Source organism: Mangifera indica, chromosome 2, assembly GCF_011075055.1.
Source record: "Mangifera indica cultivar Alphonso chromosome 2, CATAS_Mindica_2.1, whole genome shotgun sequence".
In the NCBI taxonomy this organism is placed as follows: domain Eukaryota; kingdom Viridiplantae; phylum Streptophyta; class Magnoliopsida; order Sapindales; family Anacardiaceae; genus Mangifera; species Mangifera indica.
In genome coordinates this window covers 5,961,600-5,983,129 of record NC_058138.1, presented here as the reverse complement: position 1 = coordinate 5,983,129, position 21,530 = coordinate 5,961,600, and the positions used below count along the sequence as shown (strand labels likewise).

The 21,530-nt window shown below is 31.8% G+C and overlaps 3 protein-coding genes across 3 annotated transcripts in view; 2 read left to right on the top strand and 1 right to left on the bottom strand.

Annotated features, from left to right (window-relative positions):
* The window catches only part of LOC123208484 (probable disease resistance protein At4g27220), a 43,984-nt gene extending 33,113 nt beyond the window's left edge, over positions 1-10,871 (top strand). The window contains exons 6-10 of the mRNA XM_044626020.1: positions 5,621-6,076; positions 6,473-7,159; positions 8,519-8,572; positions 9,875-9,978; positions 10,090-10,871. Of these exons, the coding sequence (XP_044481955.1) occupies positions 5,621-6,076; positions 6,473-7,159; positions 8,519-8,572; positions 9,875-9,978; positions 10,090-10,231 (1,443 nt within the window). The 3' untranslated portion in view covers positions 10,232-10,871. The remainder of the gene's footprint in view (positions 1-5,620; positions 6,077-6,472; positions 7,160-8,518; positions 8,573-9,874; positions 9,979-10,089) is intronic.
* On the top strand, positions 352-3,136 carry LOC123208846 (putative disease resistance protein At3g15700). The gene is made up of 3 exons (XM_044626436.1): positions 352-1,439; positions 1,587-1,911; positions 2,235-3,136. The coding sequence occupies exons 1-3, from the start codon at positions 801-803 to the stop codon at positions 3,092-3,094; spliced, it is 1,824 nt and encodes a 607-aa protein (XP_044482371.1). The 5' UTR covers positions 352-800; the 3' UTR covers positions 3,095-3,136.
* Positions 10,872-17,452: 6,581 nt separating the features above from the next.
* Positions 17,453-18,127, bottom strand: LOC123208483 (pentatricopeptide repeat-containing protein At5g64320, mitochondrial-like). Its single transcript, XM_044626018.1, has one exon. The coding sequence runs from the start codon at positions 18,125-18,127 to the stop codon at positions 17,453-17,455; it is 675 nt and encodes a 224-aa protein (XP_044481953.1).
* Between the last annotated feature and the right edge of the window lie 3,403 nt (positions 18,128-21,530).

Sequence of the window (21,530 nt, the reverse complement as noted above, 5' to 3'; positions counted from 1 at the left end):
AAAAAAAAGCTATTTTTTAATTTAAAGGATAATCTAAAATATAAGTTTAAATAAAATTTTTAAATGATAATTAATTAAATAAAATTTTTAAATGATGATTTTATTCTTTATAATAATAATAAAATTTAATATATGGATAAGTATTTAGATTTTTGATAATTAGTAAGTGAAAGTGGTTTGTATCAAATCTTGGGTGGGAATTGTGATTTGGCCTAAAATAATATTAAATATGGGCCAATATGAATGAGAGGATGATGAATGTGTGACAACTCCTTAGACGTGGTGAAAGATGTGTGGTCAGTGGTCAATAAGTCAATTTTAATAAATAGTGTTCACACGGCGGTGAGTTTCCATTGTCAAATCAGTAGAATTTCGTAGAACTTTGAGTTGATAATGAATCATGACCAACTGATTCTTCTCCACTGAAATCTCTCTGAGTCATTCAAAACCACTCAAAAATTCCTTCACTCACAAACCTCCCTGAGCCCATATCCTTCGATTTCTCCAGTTCGCACCTTAGGTCTCTCTTTTATTTTCTTTATTTCAAATTTTTTCTTCCCTATTTCCGGTTTGAAAAAAAATTCCGTTTCGGTATTATCTAATTTCTTTAAAAAATAAAGTTTTTGCATTTGGTTATTTCTCGTTTACTATATAGATTTGTTTTTTCATTTCTCTTATTTATTGTTAATTTTGAAACTTGTGTTTTATCGTGTTCTGTCTAATACTTGTCTTTTGATTATATTCATCTGCTTTACTTCTCTTCTGTTTTTCAAAAAAAAAAAAAAAATTGAAAAAAAAAAATGGTTGATGTTGCCGGGAGTATTGGGGGAGTGTTGAGTCCTGTCCTTGAAGTTGGCAAATGGTTGGCTGCTCCAATTTGGCGTCAATTTAAGTACTTGTATAAGTATAGTACCAATTTCAAAAAGCTGGAAAAGGAAGTTAAAAAGCTGAAGAATACAAGAGACGAAGTTCAGCATAAGGTTACTGTTGCTGAAAGAAATGTGGAAGAGATCAAACAGAATGTTAAAGACTGGCTGAAGGATGTGGAGAAGACAATTACAGAAGCAGAGCAGTTGATTCAAGTGAAGACAAACAACCCTCCATGTTTTAAAGGATTGTGCTCCAACTACAAGCAAAGCAAGAAAGCTTTCAAATTAAAGTGGGATGATATTGATCCCCTCCTCCAGCAGGAAAAGGAATTCGATCAAGTTTCCTTTCCTACTATTCAACAAGATATCTGGCTTAGATCTAGCGAAGATTATTTGACGTTCGAATCAAGAAACTCCATTATGAAGAATGTATGGGATGCTTTAAATGATGAGAATGTGTACATGATTGGTGTTTATGGGATGGGTGGTACTGGGAAGACCACTCTTGTGCAAGAAGTTGGAAGGAAAGCGGAGCAGGATAATCTATTTGAGGACATTGCTTTTGTTGAGGTAATTTTTTTCACTTTCTTATGCTTATTTTGAGTAATAATTATTATGACTGCTATTACTTGAGTCAAATTAATCATAGTCAAACTAGTTTACAATTATTTCGCTCTGTTTGTTGTTCTTAACTGGCCATATTATTTTGTCTTATAGGTAACACAAACTTTGGATATAAAAAAGGTTCAAACAGAAATTGCAGAGAAGTTAGGCGTAAATTTCAGTCACGACAGTGCAAGAGCAAATAAGTTATATGAGAGATTGAAGAGAGGTAAGAAGATCCTTTTAATTTTAGACAATATTTGGGAAGATGTTGATCTCAAGACTATCGGTATTCCTTCTGAAATGGATCATGGGGGATGTAAACTAATGTTCACGACAAGAACCTTAGATGCATTGCAGAAGATGGGTTCCACAAATAATTTCAAGATGGGCATTTTAGAAGAAAATGAAGCTTGGAACCTATTCAGGAAGATGGCAGGTAATCTTGTTGTAGAATTTTCACTTGTAGGTTTTTCTAGTTTGTTCACTTTTATAATGTCGGGATATATTAATGTAGTTCTAGTCCTTATAAAATTTTCACAATTTTAATTGGTTTAACATATAAATTTTAAGTTTAATGTAGTAATGTGTTTTTTGTTTGTCATTTGACATTATAAAGTGGTATTCATTTAGATAAAAAATTTTATGGATTTTTTAAGAAAAGGGTGAAATTCAATATTTTCAACTTTTCTTACTTTTGCTTATCCAAAGAATACATGCAAATAGAAATTGCTGTTAGTATTATCCTCTCTCTTTTTGCAGGTGATGTTATACAAACATGTGAATTGAATTCTCTACCGAAGGATGTATGCAAGGAATGCGGAGGATTGCCCATCGTCATTTGCACTATAGCAAAAGCATTAAGAAACAAGAGTCATCCAACTAATTGGAAAGTAGCATTGCGAGAATTAAGAGCACCATCACCAAAAAAGTTCATAGGACTCCTAGAAAAGGAATACATGAAGATGGCCTTAAGTTACAATTATTTAAGGGATGAAGAACTTAAGAAAATGTTTTTAATTTCCAGTCTAATGGAAAATAATACTTCCATTTCAGACTTATTTAAACATGTTGTGTGTTTGGATATACTTGAAGGAGCTAATTTGACAATGCAAGATGCACGAGATCGATTGGATAAATTGGTTCGTGACCTCAAAGATGCTAGTTTGTTACTAGACGGGGTTAGAAGCGAACAATTTTCTATGCATGATGCAGTTCGTGTTGTTGCTATAACAATAGCATACGTTGATCATCATGTATTTACAGCAAAAAATGACATTGAACAGGAATGGACGGATAGTGTTAAACTCAAGAAATGCACAAAAATCTCCCTACATGGTAGCAGTACTATTGTTAGTCAAATTTGGCATAATGATTTGGATTGTCCAGCTCTTGAATATTTCTATATGCCCAACTCTTACTTCAGAATGCCGGAGGACTTCTTCATAGTGATGCCGAAGCTCAAAGTTTTAAATTTATTTAGGCTACACAGATTGTCATTGCCATCATCCCTTCATCTTTTGAAAAACCTTCAAACATTATGTTTAGATAATAGCACAATTAACGATGTTGCTGTTATTGGAAAGCTAAAAAAACTAAAAGTCCTTAGCTTGAAACATTAATGTATTATGGAGTTGTCTGAAGAAATAGGTCAATTGACTGAACTCAAGTTATTAGATTTAAGCAATTGTAAACGATTGCACGTTATTGTGCCAAATGTCATATCAAAACTATTGCAATTAGAGGAATTTCATATAAAGGGCTGCCCTATTCAGTGGAAGGTTGAAGTACTCAAGGAATTAAAGCTCTTGTCTAATCTCACGAGTGTAGAATTGGATGTTAGAGATAACAATGTGCTACCTAAAAACTTATTTGCCAAAGAGCCTAAAAGGTACAAAATATCAGTAGGAGATTTTTCGGTCCCATATCAAGAATATGGCTAACTTGAGCATTATGGGGAACATGAGCTTTTGAGGATGTTGAAATTTAAATTTAATTCTATCAGGTCACTAGAAGAATTATATGGATTTAAGGATATTGAACTCTTATGCTTAGCTGAATCTTCAGAAGATCAGAACTATGTTGATCATTCAAATTTTGATTTGCAGTCCAATGAAATCATGCCCCTGTTTAATGAAAAGGTTTGATTGACTTGAATTTCTTTTATTTCTCCATTATATATTCTTGTTTTCTTTTATGCTTATTTACATTTATTCATGTATAGTTGTGATATTGTATTATTTTTCCTTCTCTTTTTGCAACTTCTTCCTAGTGATTTAAATTTTCAATTCTATTTCACTAACAAATTGTTCTCTTGATCCTCCATACAATGCAATTTCTGTCAAATTGATTTTATTAAATTATTTCTTTTTTATTTTCTTCTTGTATATGTTCATATATATTAAAACAACAATTAACTTTGGTTGTAGGTTATTTTTACCAATTTTAAGACATTGGTATTGTACAAGATTAGTTTGGAAAAGATTTGGGATAGTCGAATTTCAACCCCTCCCTCTCAAAATTTGAAACGACTGACATTGGAGAGATGTGGAAAGATGACATATGTGTTTCCATTTTCCATAGCCAAAAGCCTCAGACAACTTCAATGCTTAGAGATAATAAATTGTGAGGTTTTAGAGAAGATTGTTGAAGAAGAAGGAGCAAAACTTGTGGTTAATTCTATCTTTCCACAGGTAACCAAATTGGTGCTCAAAAAATTACCAAAACTTACAATTTTTTAACTTACAATTTTTTATCTAGGAATACAAGTTTCAGAGTTGCCGATGTTAAAATGGTTGGAGATAGAGAACTGTCAAAAATTCACTCCAAGATATTTGGGCTTGCAAAATGATAATACGAAGGGTGAACTTCAAATTTCAGAGTCAAAATTCATTCGCTTGGAACATAAGGTACAAATCTCTTGTTTTAACTATGTGATTCTTAATGTCTATTTTTGCTTGAACAAAAATCTAAAAAAAAAAATAAATGATCAATTGAATTTGGACAATTCTGTTACGGGAATAAACGAGCAAAAAATCAGTGTAATTTTGAAACAAATTATCTATAGACTCTATCTAATATGAGTCACACATTTTAATTGCATTATGTGATTCATAGCATCTCTTTTATTTTTATTTTCTGTTGAAGTAATACTAAGTTGTGAAATCGAAAAATATAATTTGATTTTTATTAGAAATATATTTAATAGCTGCATGGTTTAATGAGTTGACTGATTTCAAAGGAAACAGGAAAAAATTAAGTTTTTCCAAAAAATAAAAAGTATGTAATAACGAATAATTCTTTAATTAAACTTTTTTTTAATGAATATGTAGATCAACCACAATTTGGAGAATTTTATGTTAAGGGATAGTGTGACAGACATTACATGGAAGAGTCAATATAAAGATCTTATGATCTACAAATCAGCAAATATTCCATTTGGACTCCTTCAAAGATTTCAAAGTCTGAAAAAGCTCCAACTACGTTCCTCTGAATTCAAAGAAATTAAGAGTGTATCAAATCTTCCAAATCTTGAATATCTAGCAGTAAAATTCTGTTGCAACTTGAGGAGTCTAGTGCCATTTTCAGCTTCCTTCCAGAATCTTAAAGCTCTCATAGTCTGGGATGTAACTGGGTTGGTTGTCTTAACAACACCTTCAATGGCTAGAAGCTTGATGCAGTTGAGAGAATTGAAAATATCAAATTGTAAAATACTTGTTGAAATAGTAGAGAATGAGGGAGATGCAACAAGTAGTACCGAAATTGTTTTTGACAATTTGAAGTTGGTGTCACTTCAATGGTTAGAAAGTTTCACATGCTTTTGCTCTGGGAATTACTCTTTCAATTTCCCATCACTAGAAGAATTAGTTATAGAAAATTGTCCTAACTTGAAGACTTTCTCTCAAGGAATGTTAAACACTCCAAAGCTGCACAAGGTCAATTACAAGGAAATAGAGAATGAGGGGAATGATCTTGATAAAATCATAAATGGATTGTGCAAAAAGAAAGACGAGGTATATATGCAATCAATTAATTCGTTTTCTGTAATTATTTATTTATGTAAGTTTAGTTAGTTTAAAAAAGGAAACAAAGAATTAATGCAATTTTTAATTACTTTATATTGAAACAATTATCAACTTTAAATGCAGGAAATCTCCCTTGATTTCAAGTACAAGGCATTCCAAAGTGATAATTCTATAGAAATTTGTTACAACCAGCATCCAACTTCCTTCTATCAAAATTTGACACAGTTGATCCTTTGGAATTGTGGAAATATAAAATATGCATTTCCACCTTCCATTGTTAAAACTCTCCACCAACTTCAACAACTAATGATAGGGGATTGCAAGGTTTTAGAAGAGATTGTTGCAAAAGAAGAAGGAGTAAATGTTATGGTCAATTTTGTCTTTCCAAATTTAACCTTATTGAAGCTTGAAAATCTACCAAATCTTACTGTTTTCTACCATGAAATGCATACTTCAGAATGGCCAAAGTTGAAAGAGTTGGTGGTGAGAAATTGTGCCAAGTATCTGAGCTTCAAAAAACACAATGAGGAGATTGAATTTAAAATTTTAGATCCAAAATCTATCTTCTTGGAAGATAAGGTATGAATCTCTTATTTCATTGTTTCTTGAAAAAAATAATAACACTATCTATATATATTTTAACATTTTATTCAAAAGATTAAATATGGAATTTGTTATCTTCTCTAATTTTCCTTGTAACTAAATTTAGAAAATTTAACTCAAATATATATATTTGATTTGATCGATTTCTCTTTAGGATTATATCAATTAAAGTCATTTAATTCCTATTTTTTTAATAGATTATCAATTATGATTTTAGAAATCAACAATAAATTTTTATTTTTACTTTGAGAAAAATGTGCAACTTGCATGCATACTAAAAAGGATGATAAATTCAAAATTAGTGTAACTGGATTAAAGTTTTGTTTTAAGAATATCAAATACTAACTGAATTTTGTTTTGATGAATTTGTAGATTAACTCCCATTTGGAGGTATTTGAATTATGGAGTGGTTTTGTAAAAATCACTTGGCAAAATCAATCTAAAACTCTTCAAATCTCTTTGGATGAGTTAGCATATATTCCACTTGAATCCCTTCAGAGATTTCACAATATGAAAGAGCTTCAACTACATTGTTGTAATTGCAAAGAAATTAAGAGGCTATGGGATCTTCAAAGTCTTGAAGTTCTAGATTTATGGGGTTGTAAAATGTTGTTGAGTCCACTGCTGTCTACACCTTTCCAGAATCTTAAAGTTCTTAAAGTACAATTTTGCAGGGGGTTGGTTAACTTAATAACACCTTCAACAGCTGGAAGTTTGATACAATTGAGAGAATTGAAAATATTTGAGTGTCACATGCTAATTGAAATTATAGAAAACGAGGGAGATGCAACATCGAGTGGTGAACAAGTTGTTTTTAACAATTTGAATAAGTTGTCACTTAAATATTTAAATAGTCTCTCATATTTTTGCTCTGGGAATTACTCTTTCAATTTCTCATCTTTGGAAGAGTTAATTATAGAAGGATGCTTCAATATGAAGTATTTTTGTCAAGGAATGTTAAGCACACCAATGTTACACAAAATCAATTATGGGGGAAAGGAGGTAGAAAATGAAGGGAATGACTTGAATTCAACTATACAACAATTATACAAAGAAAAGGTATGCATTCAATTAATTAGCTTAAATAGATTTCTGCAATTTTTTAATAATAACATATTTTGGGTGTTAATTTTAATAAATTTGTTTTTAAAATGTTTGACCATGATTCCACATAAAAAAAAATATTAGTTTGTGCATATACTAAGCGTTATTATTTAACTAGAAGTCATCACATATTTTTTCACCCCTTTACTAGGATACAATTGGCTATCAATTCATTATATTTTTTTTTTATCCTTGGTTTTTGTTGAACATATTTAAATTTTTTATATGTTTTTAAGATAAAATTAATTTTGAATTGATTGACACATGATTTTTCTTTAGGTTGACTCCAATATAAAGACATTGAAATTAAATGGAAGGGATGTTATGGCGATTTGGCAAGGAGAGTTTCAAGAGAACTTTTGCATAGTAGAAACTCTTGAATTAATTAAGGATGAATATACATATATTCCGATTCAAATCCTTCAAAAATTTGTCAATCTTGAAAACCTCATATTGAAAGTGAGTTCATACGAAGAACTGTTCTCGTTTAAAGAAGGTGAAGAGGACATTAGAGTATTCACAAACTTTGAAACATTAGAATTGTCGGGGCTTTTTAATTTAAAATGCATTTCAAAGCAAGACTCCCGATTGAACTCAATTCTTCAAAATCTTCGTTTTTTATATGTAAACTATTGTCACAATTTGACTACTTTGCTGCTGCCTTCACAGTCATTTGAAAATCTAAGGACTTTGAGTGTAAGTCATTGTAATGGAATGCAAAACTTAATGACATCCTCAACAACCAGAAGTCTAATGTGTCTTGAAAGCTTGTCAATAGAAAAATGTGAAATGATGGTAGAAGTATTAGCAAATGGGGAGATATATCAAACGGTGAAGTTGTTTTTAGGAAATTGAAGGAATTGTATTTGCTTGGTTTAGAAAGTCTCACACACTTCTACCATGGGAATTACACCTTAAAATTCCCATTCTTGGAAGGATTATATGTGAGTAGATGCTCCAAGATGAAGACCTTCTCTAGTGGAGGCTTAAGCATGCCAAGATTATCAGAAGTGAATTGGAAAAGTTGTTCAAGTGACTTAAATTCAATCATACAACAATTACAAAATGGTACGTATTCGTTTATTTAACAATATATTTTTTATTAGAGTTCTCCATTCTTCTTAATTGAATTAACACTGATCAATCATGTATGGTCTTTTTAGTATTAAATTAAAATCCTAAGTGAGAAGCTACAGTAATTTCAAGTGATTTCAAGTAGTTGTGAGGTGTTTATTGATGAAATTCTTCATCTTCTAATATAATTTTCCACAATTTTTGTTTTTTACATTAATGCATTGTTCTCTATGATTATAGATTGTGCAAAGTTATGGGAAAGATTCCCATGGTAGCAAGCTGCAAAGTCACGTGGTAAGTGTGTGGCATTAGGTGGGGTTTACATTGCCTTTCAAACATAATTCATAGGAAGTCAATTGATTAAATAGATTTTGGGTATTATATTTTAAGATATTGGAAGGTTAAATATACTATTGATTAATAATTTAATGGACTATAGTAACATTAGCCAATCATATCAATTTTGGCAGAGTTAGGCGTCTAATGGTAAGAGTGTTTAAAAATATCCAGTAACTAAATCAAATTGATTTTTGAATAAAAATTGATCCAAAAAATAGGTTATTTGAAAAACTAGTTTAGATACCGATTAAAAAATATAGAAAATCTGGTTTATCAATTTTTTACAAAAGGTTAATTGAATGAAACTGGTTTTAAAAAATTGAATTAAAAATTGTAAAATATTGAACCTATTTAAAAAAACTTGGAAAAAATAATAAAAATAAGATTCAAAACTGATTAATTGAAAATTCAGTTTGGTTAATTGATATTTTTGGTTTGATTTCAGTTTATGATTTTCTCCAAACCAACAATTGGTTTGGTTTGAAAAATTATCAAACTAGTTCGGTTAACCGGTTTTAAACTCCCTTATCTAATGACAATGACTCATTGTACCATCAATTTCATGTTAAGTTTGCTCTAGTATTTGGTTTAATAGCTTCATTGTACTATCAATTTCAAACCATCATAACAACTATCTTATAAGAGTTTGATTTGAGCCAAATTGACTTGAGCTCGAATGTTAACTTAGCTCAATCGAGCCCAAAATGAGCGGTCATGGCTTGAGCCATAGTGTTAAGAATTTGTCTGAGTTTAAGCTTTTTACCTCTTTATAGCCTTTTTCTCAACTGGTTGTTCTTCAAAATGGCAATGCATTCTAGGCAGCGATCTTATACATTCAATTACAATGTACGCGTGTTCAATTTTTTTTTACTGGGTCTGGGTTTGGTCTTTTTTGTTGCTTTCAGTTCTGGTGGTTAAATCCTTTAACCCTTTATATATCATTAAATTTTAAAGATTCATTAACAACTGTAATTGACTACTGTATGAATTAGCAAAACAGAGTTTTTGCAACCCAAAAGGATTCTTGTGACGTGGGATGTTCATACATAAGTAATATCTCGTGTTTTGTCAATGCAGAATTCCCCTATGATGTTACACATTGGTATAACTTTATGTGGATATTCGTAGATGTTGCTTTTGATAATTTCTCTGTTCCTACTATTCTATCCGTTCGTTATCTCTGCACCTTCATCACTGATGTGGGAAATATGCTTTTTGTAGCAATCTTTTCTTTGACTTGGATATATCTTTCCACAGGTGTCTGTTAAGAAGAGAACGCTGAAATGTATTGCAGATTACATTGTTGATGTAACTTGTAAACCGGCTGGACTCAGTCACAACTATGGAGCCATATTTATCGTGTAAACTGTCTTGCTAATTCTCAAAGTATATTCACTTCCACGTTTGACTCTGAAGTTTCTAGTCTCAAATCCATGTTTCCTGCCTGTTTCCACCTTCTGGTGTGTTTTCAGACTTTTCTCTCTCTGGCTCTCTGTGGTTCTCCTTTGCATCGGCCTAGCTTCTTCCCGTGAGTTCTTGGGTCCTGTGGAGGCGCCGTTCTGCTGCTGGTCTATTTTGGCTTGGGTTGGCTCTCTGCAGCTGCTTCGGTGCTGAAATCCTCTCCTGTTCTCTTGCCCTTGTCCTCCTCTGGAGTTGCTGATTCCTGCATCCCTCTCCGCTGTCAGTTCTCTCCTGCATTGGGGTTCATTGGGTTTGATGGCCTTTTGCTGCCTTGCTGCTGCCGAATTTGAGTTCTTGGCTACCGGTTCTGCTGGCACCTTCCCTCGTTTGATGGTTGCTGCTTTTTTAATCCTTTCTTTCCCTGCGTCCTTTCTTGTCTCTCCTGGAGCGTTCCAGCAGTGTTTTTGCGTGGGTGGTTCTTGGTTGTGGTTCCAGTAAGTTGCGTCTTAGTGAAATGGTTGCACATTGGTCCATTTCTGTGTTTGCTTCTGGTTCCTGGGATGCTGCATGCTGCATCAGGTGTGTGCCGGTTGACGCTTCATACTGTTGGCTGGGTTCTTCTTGCTGTCTTTGGCGACCTGCCATGGCTGGATGTGCTGGGTTCATTGTTATTTTAATTTCAGTTGGTCGTCTCAAGTACGCTTTCTGTTCTTAAGTGGTTTGTTGTTGGTTTGCAATTGAGTGAGAGTTTTAGCCATTCGGCTCGTGATGTTGTACTTAGAGTGTGTTTTTATAATGTTTTTAATACTGAAATGGTGATTAAATTGATTGTCTCATTGGTTCATAGTTTGACTAAAAATTGGTTCATTCATCGGGATACTTAGACCTATGGTGATTAATATATATTTTTCTAAGAAATGATAATTATTCATCCAATTTTAATGAAATAAGTGATAAAAAAATGTCTATATTTTATAATAAAAAAAAAAAACATAATTCTGTAAGTTATTGCTTATAAAAAAACATTTCAATGGATGTAAAATTTTTTTCTTTTTTTAATTTAATTTTTAAACTTATGTTTTTCTTACACACATTTAAAATTTATCTAATTTAATTTAAAATAATCAAATTATTCAAAAATAATTAAATTTTTTAAAAATATCATAAATTTTGATTAAACTTAGTTTTATTAATTTTGATTTATTCATTCGGTTTACTAATTTTAATTAGATTTGATCAAGTTAATAAACAAACCATTTTTTAATATTAATTGAACTAGACAGGTTTTCAATTCAACCAGCTGAATTGGCCAATCTACTTTAGTTTTCAAAACTGCGATTTTTTGGCAATCCTCCGGATGAGCTTAGGTTGTCATTGTGCCCCGTTTTTGGGTTTTTAATTTATATATTTATATAGTACTCCTAGGTATTTCGGTCATTTCATTACTACTCAGCGTTTTGTTTTTGTTGATGTTATAGATATATATATATATATATATATATATATATATATATATATATATATATATATATATATATATATATATATATATATATATATATATATATATATATATATATTTGTTTTTTTTGGATTCGTTTTGGGTTAAAGTAGGGGCAATGCCCATTGGGCTTTTCTGGGCTGCATCCCTAGCCCTATAAAATTTGCAAAGTAACATTTATGTGAGATTATCTGAAATATCTATAAATGTTATTATCTTTAATGATTTTTAGTTAATATGATGGTTGAATGAAATTCGATTTGGCATGAATGATTCAAGCTCAAATAGGGATAGCCTTAACTCAAGATTGAGTTTAGCTAGCTCGATTCAATTGAATCACCAACAAATTTATCTTTTCTTATAAACTTTCTTCTTTTCCAACTATTCTTCTTTTCATCTTTAATAATTATGAGTGTGTATAATTCGGTTAAAACCGTAAAACTAAACTGAATTGCTAAAAAATTATAATTTGGTTTGGTTTGGGTTAAAAGTTTTTTAAACTATTTTTTTTAGCTTGGGTTTAAGGTTTGGATGATTTCCAAACTAAACTAAACCGTGAACCGTATTTTATATATATAAAAACTATGTTTAACAGAATTTTTTAATAAGTAATTAGGTGTACAACTTTTTTTATATTTATTTTGTCATTTTCTTTACGTGTATATTGTATATATTTTTCATATTTATTTTATATGTTTATGTTATGTTTTAGAAAGTTATAATTCAATTAATTTTTTTAAATAATATATATGTATATTTAAAAATGAATTATTTTAAAAGGTTCAAACCATAATAGTCGAATCATATATTAAAAATCTAATTTTTAATATTGTGAATTGTATCTTATATTGTATGATACGCCTTTTAAAAAATAAAATATTATAAAATTATAATTGACACATCATCAAGTTGAAAAATATTACAACCCCTTAACATTTTAAAATTATTTATACACATCCTACTGTATCATCATTTTCTCTAAAAAAGTGTATCAATTCATATCGGTAATATGTATTGTAATGTAATATACATATCATATCATATAATATATTGACTGGTATTATTTATACTTGTTTTGTATTAAATCGTATCATATTGTAGGATATATATTGTGTATCATAAGATATTGATAACTATGGTTCAAATCCTAATTCAGACTGGACAAAACTGTATTTTTTCAATTTGGTTTGGTTTTGTTTGAAACTTAAAATGGTTTGATTTGATTTGAAAATTTTTCAAACTGTTTTTTTCAGTTTGGTTTGAAAAATCTCTCAATCACACAAAACCAGACCGTGCACACCCCTTCTTTTTCTCTAACAACTACTCCAATGAAATCGCTATCAATCAAGCAAGTCAAGCTCTATCTCGAGCTAGCTCTATCTCGAGCTAGCTCTATCTCGAGCTAGCTCTTATTCGGGTTCTACTTGGCTCAAATCAAGTCCACCCTTATTGAATATTAGTTAGTGCAACATTAATAATGGTAACATGGCAAGTAATTTTTCACTTGATAATATGACACAAATCTAACATAATTTATTTGGATTAGGGTTGATAATAATTGTTTTCATTTTCTGTGTTTATCAGAGTTCTTATCCCCTATTTGTGCTATGTCAATTTTTAAATTTTAAACACAGTAATGTTCTCAAATAAGTACCATAAATTATAGGCATTTATGGTACGAAACTTGCTATTTTCCAAGCTTGAAAACCTTAAAACTGGCAGCAATTTTACAGAAAGAAAAGTTTCAATGCAAAAGTGAAAGCAGTATCCAAATGGGGGCAAAAATCAGAAACAACTGATTTTTCTATCAAAGTTTGCAAACAGGAGACTTAAATATAAGGATTATAGCCAAGGGACTAATGGTTTCACAAGCTTTGAGAACCATACAGCTTTCAAAAAAGTACCGCAAATACAGTGGCAAACTGCTAAATTGATGCTGCAGAGGGAGGAATTTACAAATCAGTTTATTCTGAGAATACCCCAAACTAAGAAGAACAAGGACTCATTGATTCGACTCATGCTCGAGAATTCTATTCGGAAGAACTTTACATCATTGTGCAACCTTCGAGTGACTCATCTTGATATCTTCATAGTATGATGTGATCATAGGAGAATGAATCACCAGAACATTTTCTATGTTTATCTACCTACATTTGGATGTTTTCTTCATATTTCTATAATTTGTGTAATCTGCTTCTCTGCAAATTAACCAAACTCTTGCATCTTCAATGCCACTTTTAAATCAAGCCTTGCATTCAGAGTTCTCATGGCACCACGAACTATATGGGAGGTAGGAAAATTTTCTGCAGAAATATGTTTCATAGAAATTTGGAAACAGAACTTGCATGTGTAACAACTTTCTTGTACCTCAGAGCCTTGCATTGTATACTCTTTGACACATCTAGCAAATTTTCACTTGAAACTTCGTCTCTAATCGAAAATCTAGACAGTAGCCATCATGTGTAACAACTTTCATCACTAGTAAATCTACAGAATGAGTCTTGGCACAAGGAAACTTTTGTTTTAGTAACCTTATTGCAACAAACCATCTATCTATATACACTTAATACCCGTCAAACTATCAAGTGGCCCCTTTCCCTTACCATGGATAGCTAGGTCGAAACTTTATGAAGCAGATTTAGCGCCTTATTCAGGGCTGCACTCTGTAACAGCAAGGATAAATGGCTGCCATCCTGCTTGATTATGAATAATCCATTTCTTTATGGTAATTACCATGTTCAAGATCTGAACTATGTCACCTAATGTAAGCTCTGTCAAGCACATATTCTTCAAAATAGTACCAGCTTCATACCTATAAACGAAAATGCAAAAGCACACAAGACAGAATAAATAAACAGTCCAATTACAAGTCCCAGAAGCTAAGAAAGGCTAAACTAAACAAGCAAAGGAAATTTACCTGCATTAAGAAGCCATTATTGCAGATTGCCCTCTAGGCGACACCGGAAACTTTTTATTTCTTTCGCCTGTTATCTCTGAGATTTGCATAGGATTACCAATAATAGGGTTCACACATTTCCATTGTTTCTCATTCTTGCCAACATAAAAGTTCATAGCTCCAATTTTCTGCTTCACTACCATTTATTGATCAATAGCAATTTCCAAGGCCTTTTAATGTCAGCATTCCGATGCTTGGGATCTCCATATCGAAAGAAATAGATTATATTACCTTCAGTCGGCATTATCTTTTCAAATTTCAAGGAGTTCAGTGTTAGTAACACAACACCTATAAGGCTTTGGACATAATCAAAAGGTTTTGGACACCCCAACGTCCCTCATATGACACTACTAGGAATGTTAATCGAGTTCACTGGTGAAGAAAACGACAACTTCCTATGCTTTATATGTCCATTTTGCAACTGACTCAATAATGCAGGCTTCAGATTCATGCTGGTAGGATCACATTTGGTGACTCCACTACCTTTTTGGACAGAACTAGGAGGTTGATTAGGGAGATTGTTTAGCGCTAAAGGTTCGTGTGGATAATGGTTTCTATAACGATTCTGAGCAAGGTTGAAAAGAGCAAATCCATTTGGGCAAGGCCTATAACAGAAATCTTGGGATTATAATTAGTACCAGGATGGTGATAAGTTACAGGTTTCTTGATCTTCCAGAATATCAAGTAGTGCACTATTATTGAATTTCTCATTAGGATTTCCCAAGTAGGGAACTTGTACATGAGCAAAAGGCATATCATTAGGGACTGAAATTTGTTACCAATTTTAGTTGTGAATGAAGGGCCTCCAGCCACAAGACTTGTCTAGAGCCATATGATCTTAGTGACTACAAGGAGAAGAGCCAAGGCTTTCTGTAGTTGAGCAAGCAGAATGCTGTATCTTCTCACCCTCAATTGATGGAGAGGATTGGAGGCATCTCTATCTCCAGATATTAACATTATATTTGCAAGTCACCTAGAACAATATGTCCACTAGAATTTCCTTATCACTTGCATACTTAACCCCTGCTCATTCAACAGAACAACCCATAAATATTCATTGAAATTCCTGAAAATCTGAAACCCAGACTATAATACAAATTAGGCAGTCTATCAGATTCAAGGACAAAGATGGGAATTAATATGAGGAGAGACAAGGCAAGTCACATATATACGCCCATTTGAACAATCAAGTAAATTACACCAATTTGTATCTTGAATCTATCATTTCAATTTCCATTTCCTTAGTGAGAATTTCAGCCGAAGAAAACTTTTACTAACTCTTGTCACTCTTCAACCAAGTTACCAGTAAAAGTTTCCGTCAATGACTAGAACTTGATGAAAATTGCTTCTATAGCAACTGTGGTTGGATAGAGTTCAACAACAATCTTATTGTTGAAAAATGAACTTCAGCTGCTAAATAATGGTCAACAATCACTGCCTTGAAGGTTGCAATTCCAGTCTTCCCTCGGACCTACATCCTTTGCTGATTCCAAATAGTCTGATGGACAAGTTGATAACCAATTCAAACTTATGAGGGCACTGCTTGATATCTGTGAAAGTAAAATAAGTAATGTTAAGCTTCTGCATTGGGAGCGGATTGAAAATTTTTTTCTTTGATATTTATATTGGGAGAGGATTGAAAATTTTTTTCTTTGATATTTATCCAATATATAAAAACAGTTCTAAACCATACGACAATAATGTTAATGGACCACAGGATCATTTTTCAGAAATTGGCTTGAGTCAAATTAAATACCCTAGCACTAACTTCATTAATATCATATCAAATATGACTAAACAGAACAAGGAGAATTCCAGAGTGCATATTGCACCATAATAACAATTAAACTGACAGGAAATAATGAAAAGAGCAAAGCACAAGCACTAAACAAAAATACAGTGGACCAAAAAGCTTATGATGCCACAACATTTACAAAGATTTCAACAAATAAATTCTTCTTTTGGAATTTACAATGCAGGGGCATCATGTCACAGATTATAAGATGGCTGGGTAAATAACAACTAATCTGGCATGTTTAAAATCAAATGCCATGATAGACTGATTTCTCATGCAACTTGACCAAAACTGAAAAATTAGATCCCAAAGAAGCTTACATCCCATCATGGTGAGTTTTCCACCAGGGTGATTTAGATACTTTCTAATTACAGTTTCATTGTCAACTATGGGAACTTGTCATGTATTTCCCAATCCCTCAGAGAGAATGTTGCTAACACCATCTTGCATGGAATCCTCATATGTAAATGTTTCACCATCTGTATCTCTTTTGATGAAAGACCCAACCAACAGTCCATGAGTTGTAGCATCTGGTACCCAACCTTTTTCTAACATCAGATCCAATAAATGGGAAGCCTAACTTTTTAGACCCTCTTTCCAGAAGCTATTGATTAGTATGTTATAAATAGATGAATCCAAAATATCACTATAAGAAACTAGTTTATCAATCCTGCTTACAACCATGTGCAAGTGAGATTGGCTAGCCAAAGAACACACAGCACAACAAGAGCACAACCGTCCACCAACATTTGGGAGAGAAATACCATTAGTCCTTTAGCCATTTTTAATTTTGACAAATCCATGCTTGATTGTAGTGTCAGTTAAAGTAGTATAAGAAGTATCAGAACTGTAAGCCAAACCCTGTAGCCTAATTGCTTTATCCACTTGTCTCATGCCACACATGCTGCCTATCAGCATATTGTAAGATGAAGGATGGAGGGAGAATCCATTCTTCGACATTTAATGAAATACTTCAGCAGCCTCCATGATCTTCCTGCCTGGCAAAGACCTTCCACTAACTCCTAATAAGATATAGAATCCAAAACCCAATTTTCGATACAACCCCGATGGAACACCGGCAGAGCATCCTCATACTTTCTCAATCGACAGTTGCCTACAACAAGAGCTGAGTATGTGACAGAGTTGGGAACTATGGAAATTATAATCATTCTACTAAGAAGTTCATTCGCTTTCCTTTATTTCCATATTCTCGCAAAGCCATCTGATTAGAATATTTACGTTTCTCTCAGCCATTTTGTCAAAGATACTTTTCGCCAGAAAAAATTGACCAGCATTGCAATGACCTTCAAGCATGGTGTTGCATGGAGAAGTTATGTAACCACATTTGTCTTCCAAGAGATTCATAGCCACATCGAATTTTCCTATTGCATAAAGTCCTGCTACTAGATCAACAAGCACATCAACAAAGAGTGTTCTACCATTTTCTATCATCTCTTCAAGAAGATTATTCACATCATCTAATCTATGGTTCTCACACATACATCTAATCAACTCATCCGGCAAAAGATTTGAAGCTCTCATCAACCTTAACAGTTGGATTCCCTCCTCTCGTTTAATTTCCCTACAAAACAGTGGTATTATACAGGTATAGAAACTTAATTCCAGCTCAAATCCAGCATTAAACATCTTGGCTAAAATGATAACCAAATCATCCACTTGATTGCTTAAAATAAGACATTTTAATATTATCTCAAAATTCCTACTATTAGGACTAAACCCTTTGTTGTGCATTCTCCTAAACTGATCCAAAGCAGACTCAGTCCTACTATTTTCAAATAAAACCTCCAACAAACAGTTCAAAGTAACAACATTTGGCAAAACTCCTGCTTTTACCATCTCCTTATAAATAAACACCACATCGTCAAAACTTCTCTTCTTCTTCACAATAGCACTTAACCAAACATTAAATACATCAACTGAGGGGCTTAAAACCACCCAAAATCATACTTACAAGAACCCTTATTGCTTCATTCAACCTATTATGTTTAGCAAACAATTCAACTAATGAAATAAGAGCTTCTCTTGCATTTGGGCACTTATCTTTCATCATATTTTGACAAAACCCCTACTCCATTTGTTCAACATTTCCAGCTAAACCCAGCTTCAAACTTATCTTACCATATGTATCAGCAGTGTGTTGAAACCCTTTTTGGAGAGATACTCATTTAAATGTCTCCACAGCGGAGTTCAAGTCGCCAGTGCTATCCAAAACCCGGATAGGATTATCCCGGTATAGCTTATTCCTTAGAAATTGAATTTGTGCTTCATAATCAGTAACTTGGAGTGTACTAGCACACGAAAGTGAAGAAATACAGGCAGTTAAATTAACCCATTTGAGGATTTTGCTTGGAAATGTTGAAGATGAAAGCTTAATGACCATTGAAGGCGCTCATGAACAAGTTAAGACTATTTGGTATCACTCAAACAACACCCTAAACAAAAAGAAAAGAAAATTAAAACCTGAAATAAGCAGGCAGCTTAATCACTGACCCAAAAGTGATTGAGATTGAATCCGGAAATTTAGTGTATTGCTTGTGAATTGTTTGCGATTTTGTTTTTGTTGCTGTCATTCGGGTAAGTTTTGGGTTGAAGCAGGGGAATTGGCCCATTGGACTTTTATAGGCTGCATCTCTACTCCTATAAAATTTATATAGCGACATTTATATCATTAATTATTTTTACTTAATATTAGGGCATTGAACTCGTTCTGAGGCAGCTCTTGCTCCGCCTGATGTTCGGCCCAATTGAGTTGAACTTTAGCAGGGGCAATGCTAGCTCACAATTGAGGCAAGCTAGGTTGACTTAATCGACTTGTTAACCTATTCATCTTATTTGGTAACTTTTTATCTTCCTCAAAGGGTTTGTTTTTTTTTTTTTGTCCAAAGATTCTTCTTCTTGATATCCGATAACCATTATTTTTCATTTTTTTACAATTTTTCCAACAAACTCATCATTAATCAAATAAATCAAACTCAATGTTAAGTTGACTTTTATTCAAGTTTGAGTTGACTCAGCCTAGTCCACCCCTAAATAATAGGGAGCTTGGGAATAATTTTTTACTTGATAATGTGGCATATAAATGACATAATTTATTTGGATCATGATTGATAGTAATTGTATTAATTTTTCGTGTTTAGTAGGGTTTTCAACCTCTATTTGTGGTCTGTTAATTTTTAAATTTTAAATTTTAATTAAACCAAACTCAATAGTGATCGGCAAATAAATGAAATATTTAATCGTCAATCACTTGATAATGTCTAATGGATAGTTGCCTTTTTAATGTTGTTTTGTGAATTTAGTTAAGATGATTAATTCGATGCATTTAATAAAAAAAAGTAATAATTTAGTTTTTTCAATAAAAAATCATTTTAATAAAAAAAATTTGAAATTTCAATATGTTCGATTGAAATCAAAATTAAAACATTTGATCGTACTGGGCTTGGTTGAGCTAACTTTGGTGCAATTCATTATACTTGTAGATTGGGTCAAGGATCGTATAATAATGAGTCTTGTGGGTTAGGTTAACTTGTGTAAACACTAAGACTCATGACACAAGCTGCTTTTTTGAAGGTTGTGTCATATTGGGCTCTTAACAAGTCGATTAGGTCTTTTATTAATAAATTAATTTTTTTAAATTAATTATTAAATTTTATTAATTTATATTTAATTTTAAATTATTTTGACTGATTCTTATATGACATCAATCCAACAAAGAACACATGTAAACTTTTTAATTTGAGGCGATAAATTCAGTAAAAGAATTTATTCATAACCTTATGTATGAAATTTCTTATTTTCCTTCCGTAGCAAACAAGTGAAGATCTTTTCACCTTCCTAGTTGAGATATTTCAGTTTCTATGATATTTCCTTTTATTTTGCACTTCCTTCAACAGCTCCATATCTATATTACATAGCAGTATACTTTAAAATATCATCTGATTTCAATTATTGTAATATTTATTTGAAGAGATACTCACCGTTGCTTGGAAAATGCGTTTGTCTAAATAATCTACTACTTTATTCTAAGGTCAATAATGTCATAAATATTTATATAAAGGCAAAGAAATGAAAGTGAGAAGAGAAGTAGAATAAGCAAGTGAATGGTGTGCAATAAAGGAGGAATATCTGTACATTGCAATGGGGTGGGGTGCTTTATAAGGAATTCCCCATGCCTCACGACAAGTTTGAATGCTCACATTAAATGAAGTTAGGTATACATCCCTTCTATGATGGGAAAATTCATCACATATTATAACACTTTCGCTTTCTCCTTCGCTTTAACTCTCATAATTTATAGATAATTATATTAACAAAAAAATCTAATAAAATAAAAATCAAAGCAGAAAAATATAATTATTTAATACTCAATAAGATAATATTTTTAATTATTGCATGATTGATAATAGCTAATCCTTAATTGTAATGATTAATCTTATCATAATAGTTGAACCTCAATTGTAGAGATTAATATCTTAGTCATAGTTATAGTGATTAACCTTAATTATAATGATTGCATAGATTTTTCTCTTTTTATAGTTTTATTTGTATTGTATAAATAAACAATCTTTTACAACTCACAAAAATGGCATATACGATCTTCATTTCATAGTATGTTTGATTGAAAAACAAAGTTCAAATCTCTTGTAATTGTAATAAACAACAATTTATATAGATAAATAACTCATAATATTATAAAAAAATAATTATTCACTATTGATTTATTAACAGTAAATTTTTATTTTTGTCGATCTAAAAATTATATAATGTTTTAACAAAAAATCTTTTTTTAAGTTAGACAGTCTCTTTAAAATTAAATTGATTTTTTTAATTAAAAAATTTTATTTAAGTCAAATTTTTCCTTTAAAACTGAACTAATTAGTCTAAACAAATGAAAGCACAGTAACTGACTCTATAACAAAATAATTTGATTTTAATGTTTAAATAACGGATTTCAACTCGACTAGAAAATATAAATAAATGAGATCAATTACGGTGATGTAACTCCAAACACATAACCTACTTTATCTCTTGTATGTTCAATTTTCTTCTCTCACTTTAATTATAAAGGAATTGGATCAATTGGGATGATGAAACTCTATTAATGAAATGGTCCAAGCACATATTCTCCCTTTATCTCTATTGGTAGGTTTCTACTTTCTTTATCTTCATTATTCTTCTCCCTTATCTTTCCTTTCAAATACCACTGAAAATATTTTATTCACATGGTGGTGAGTTTTAT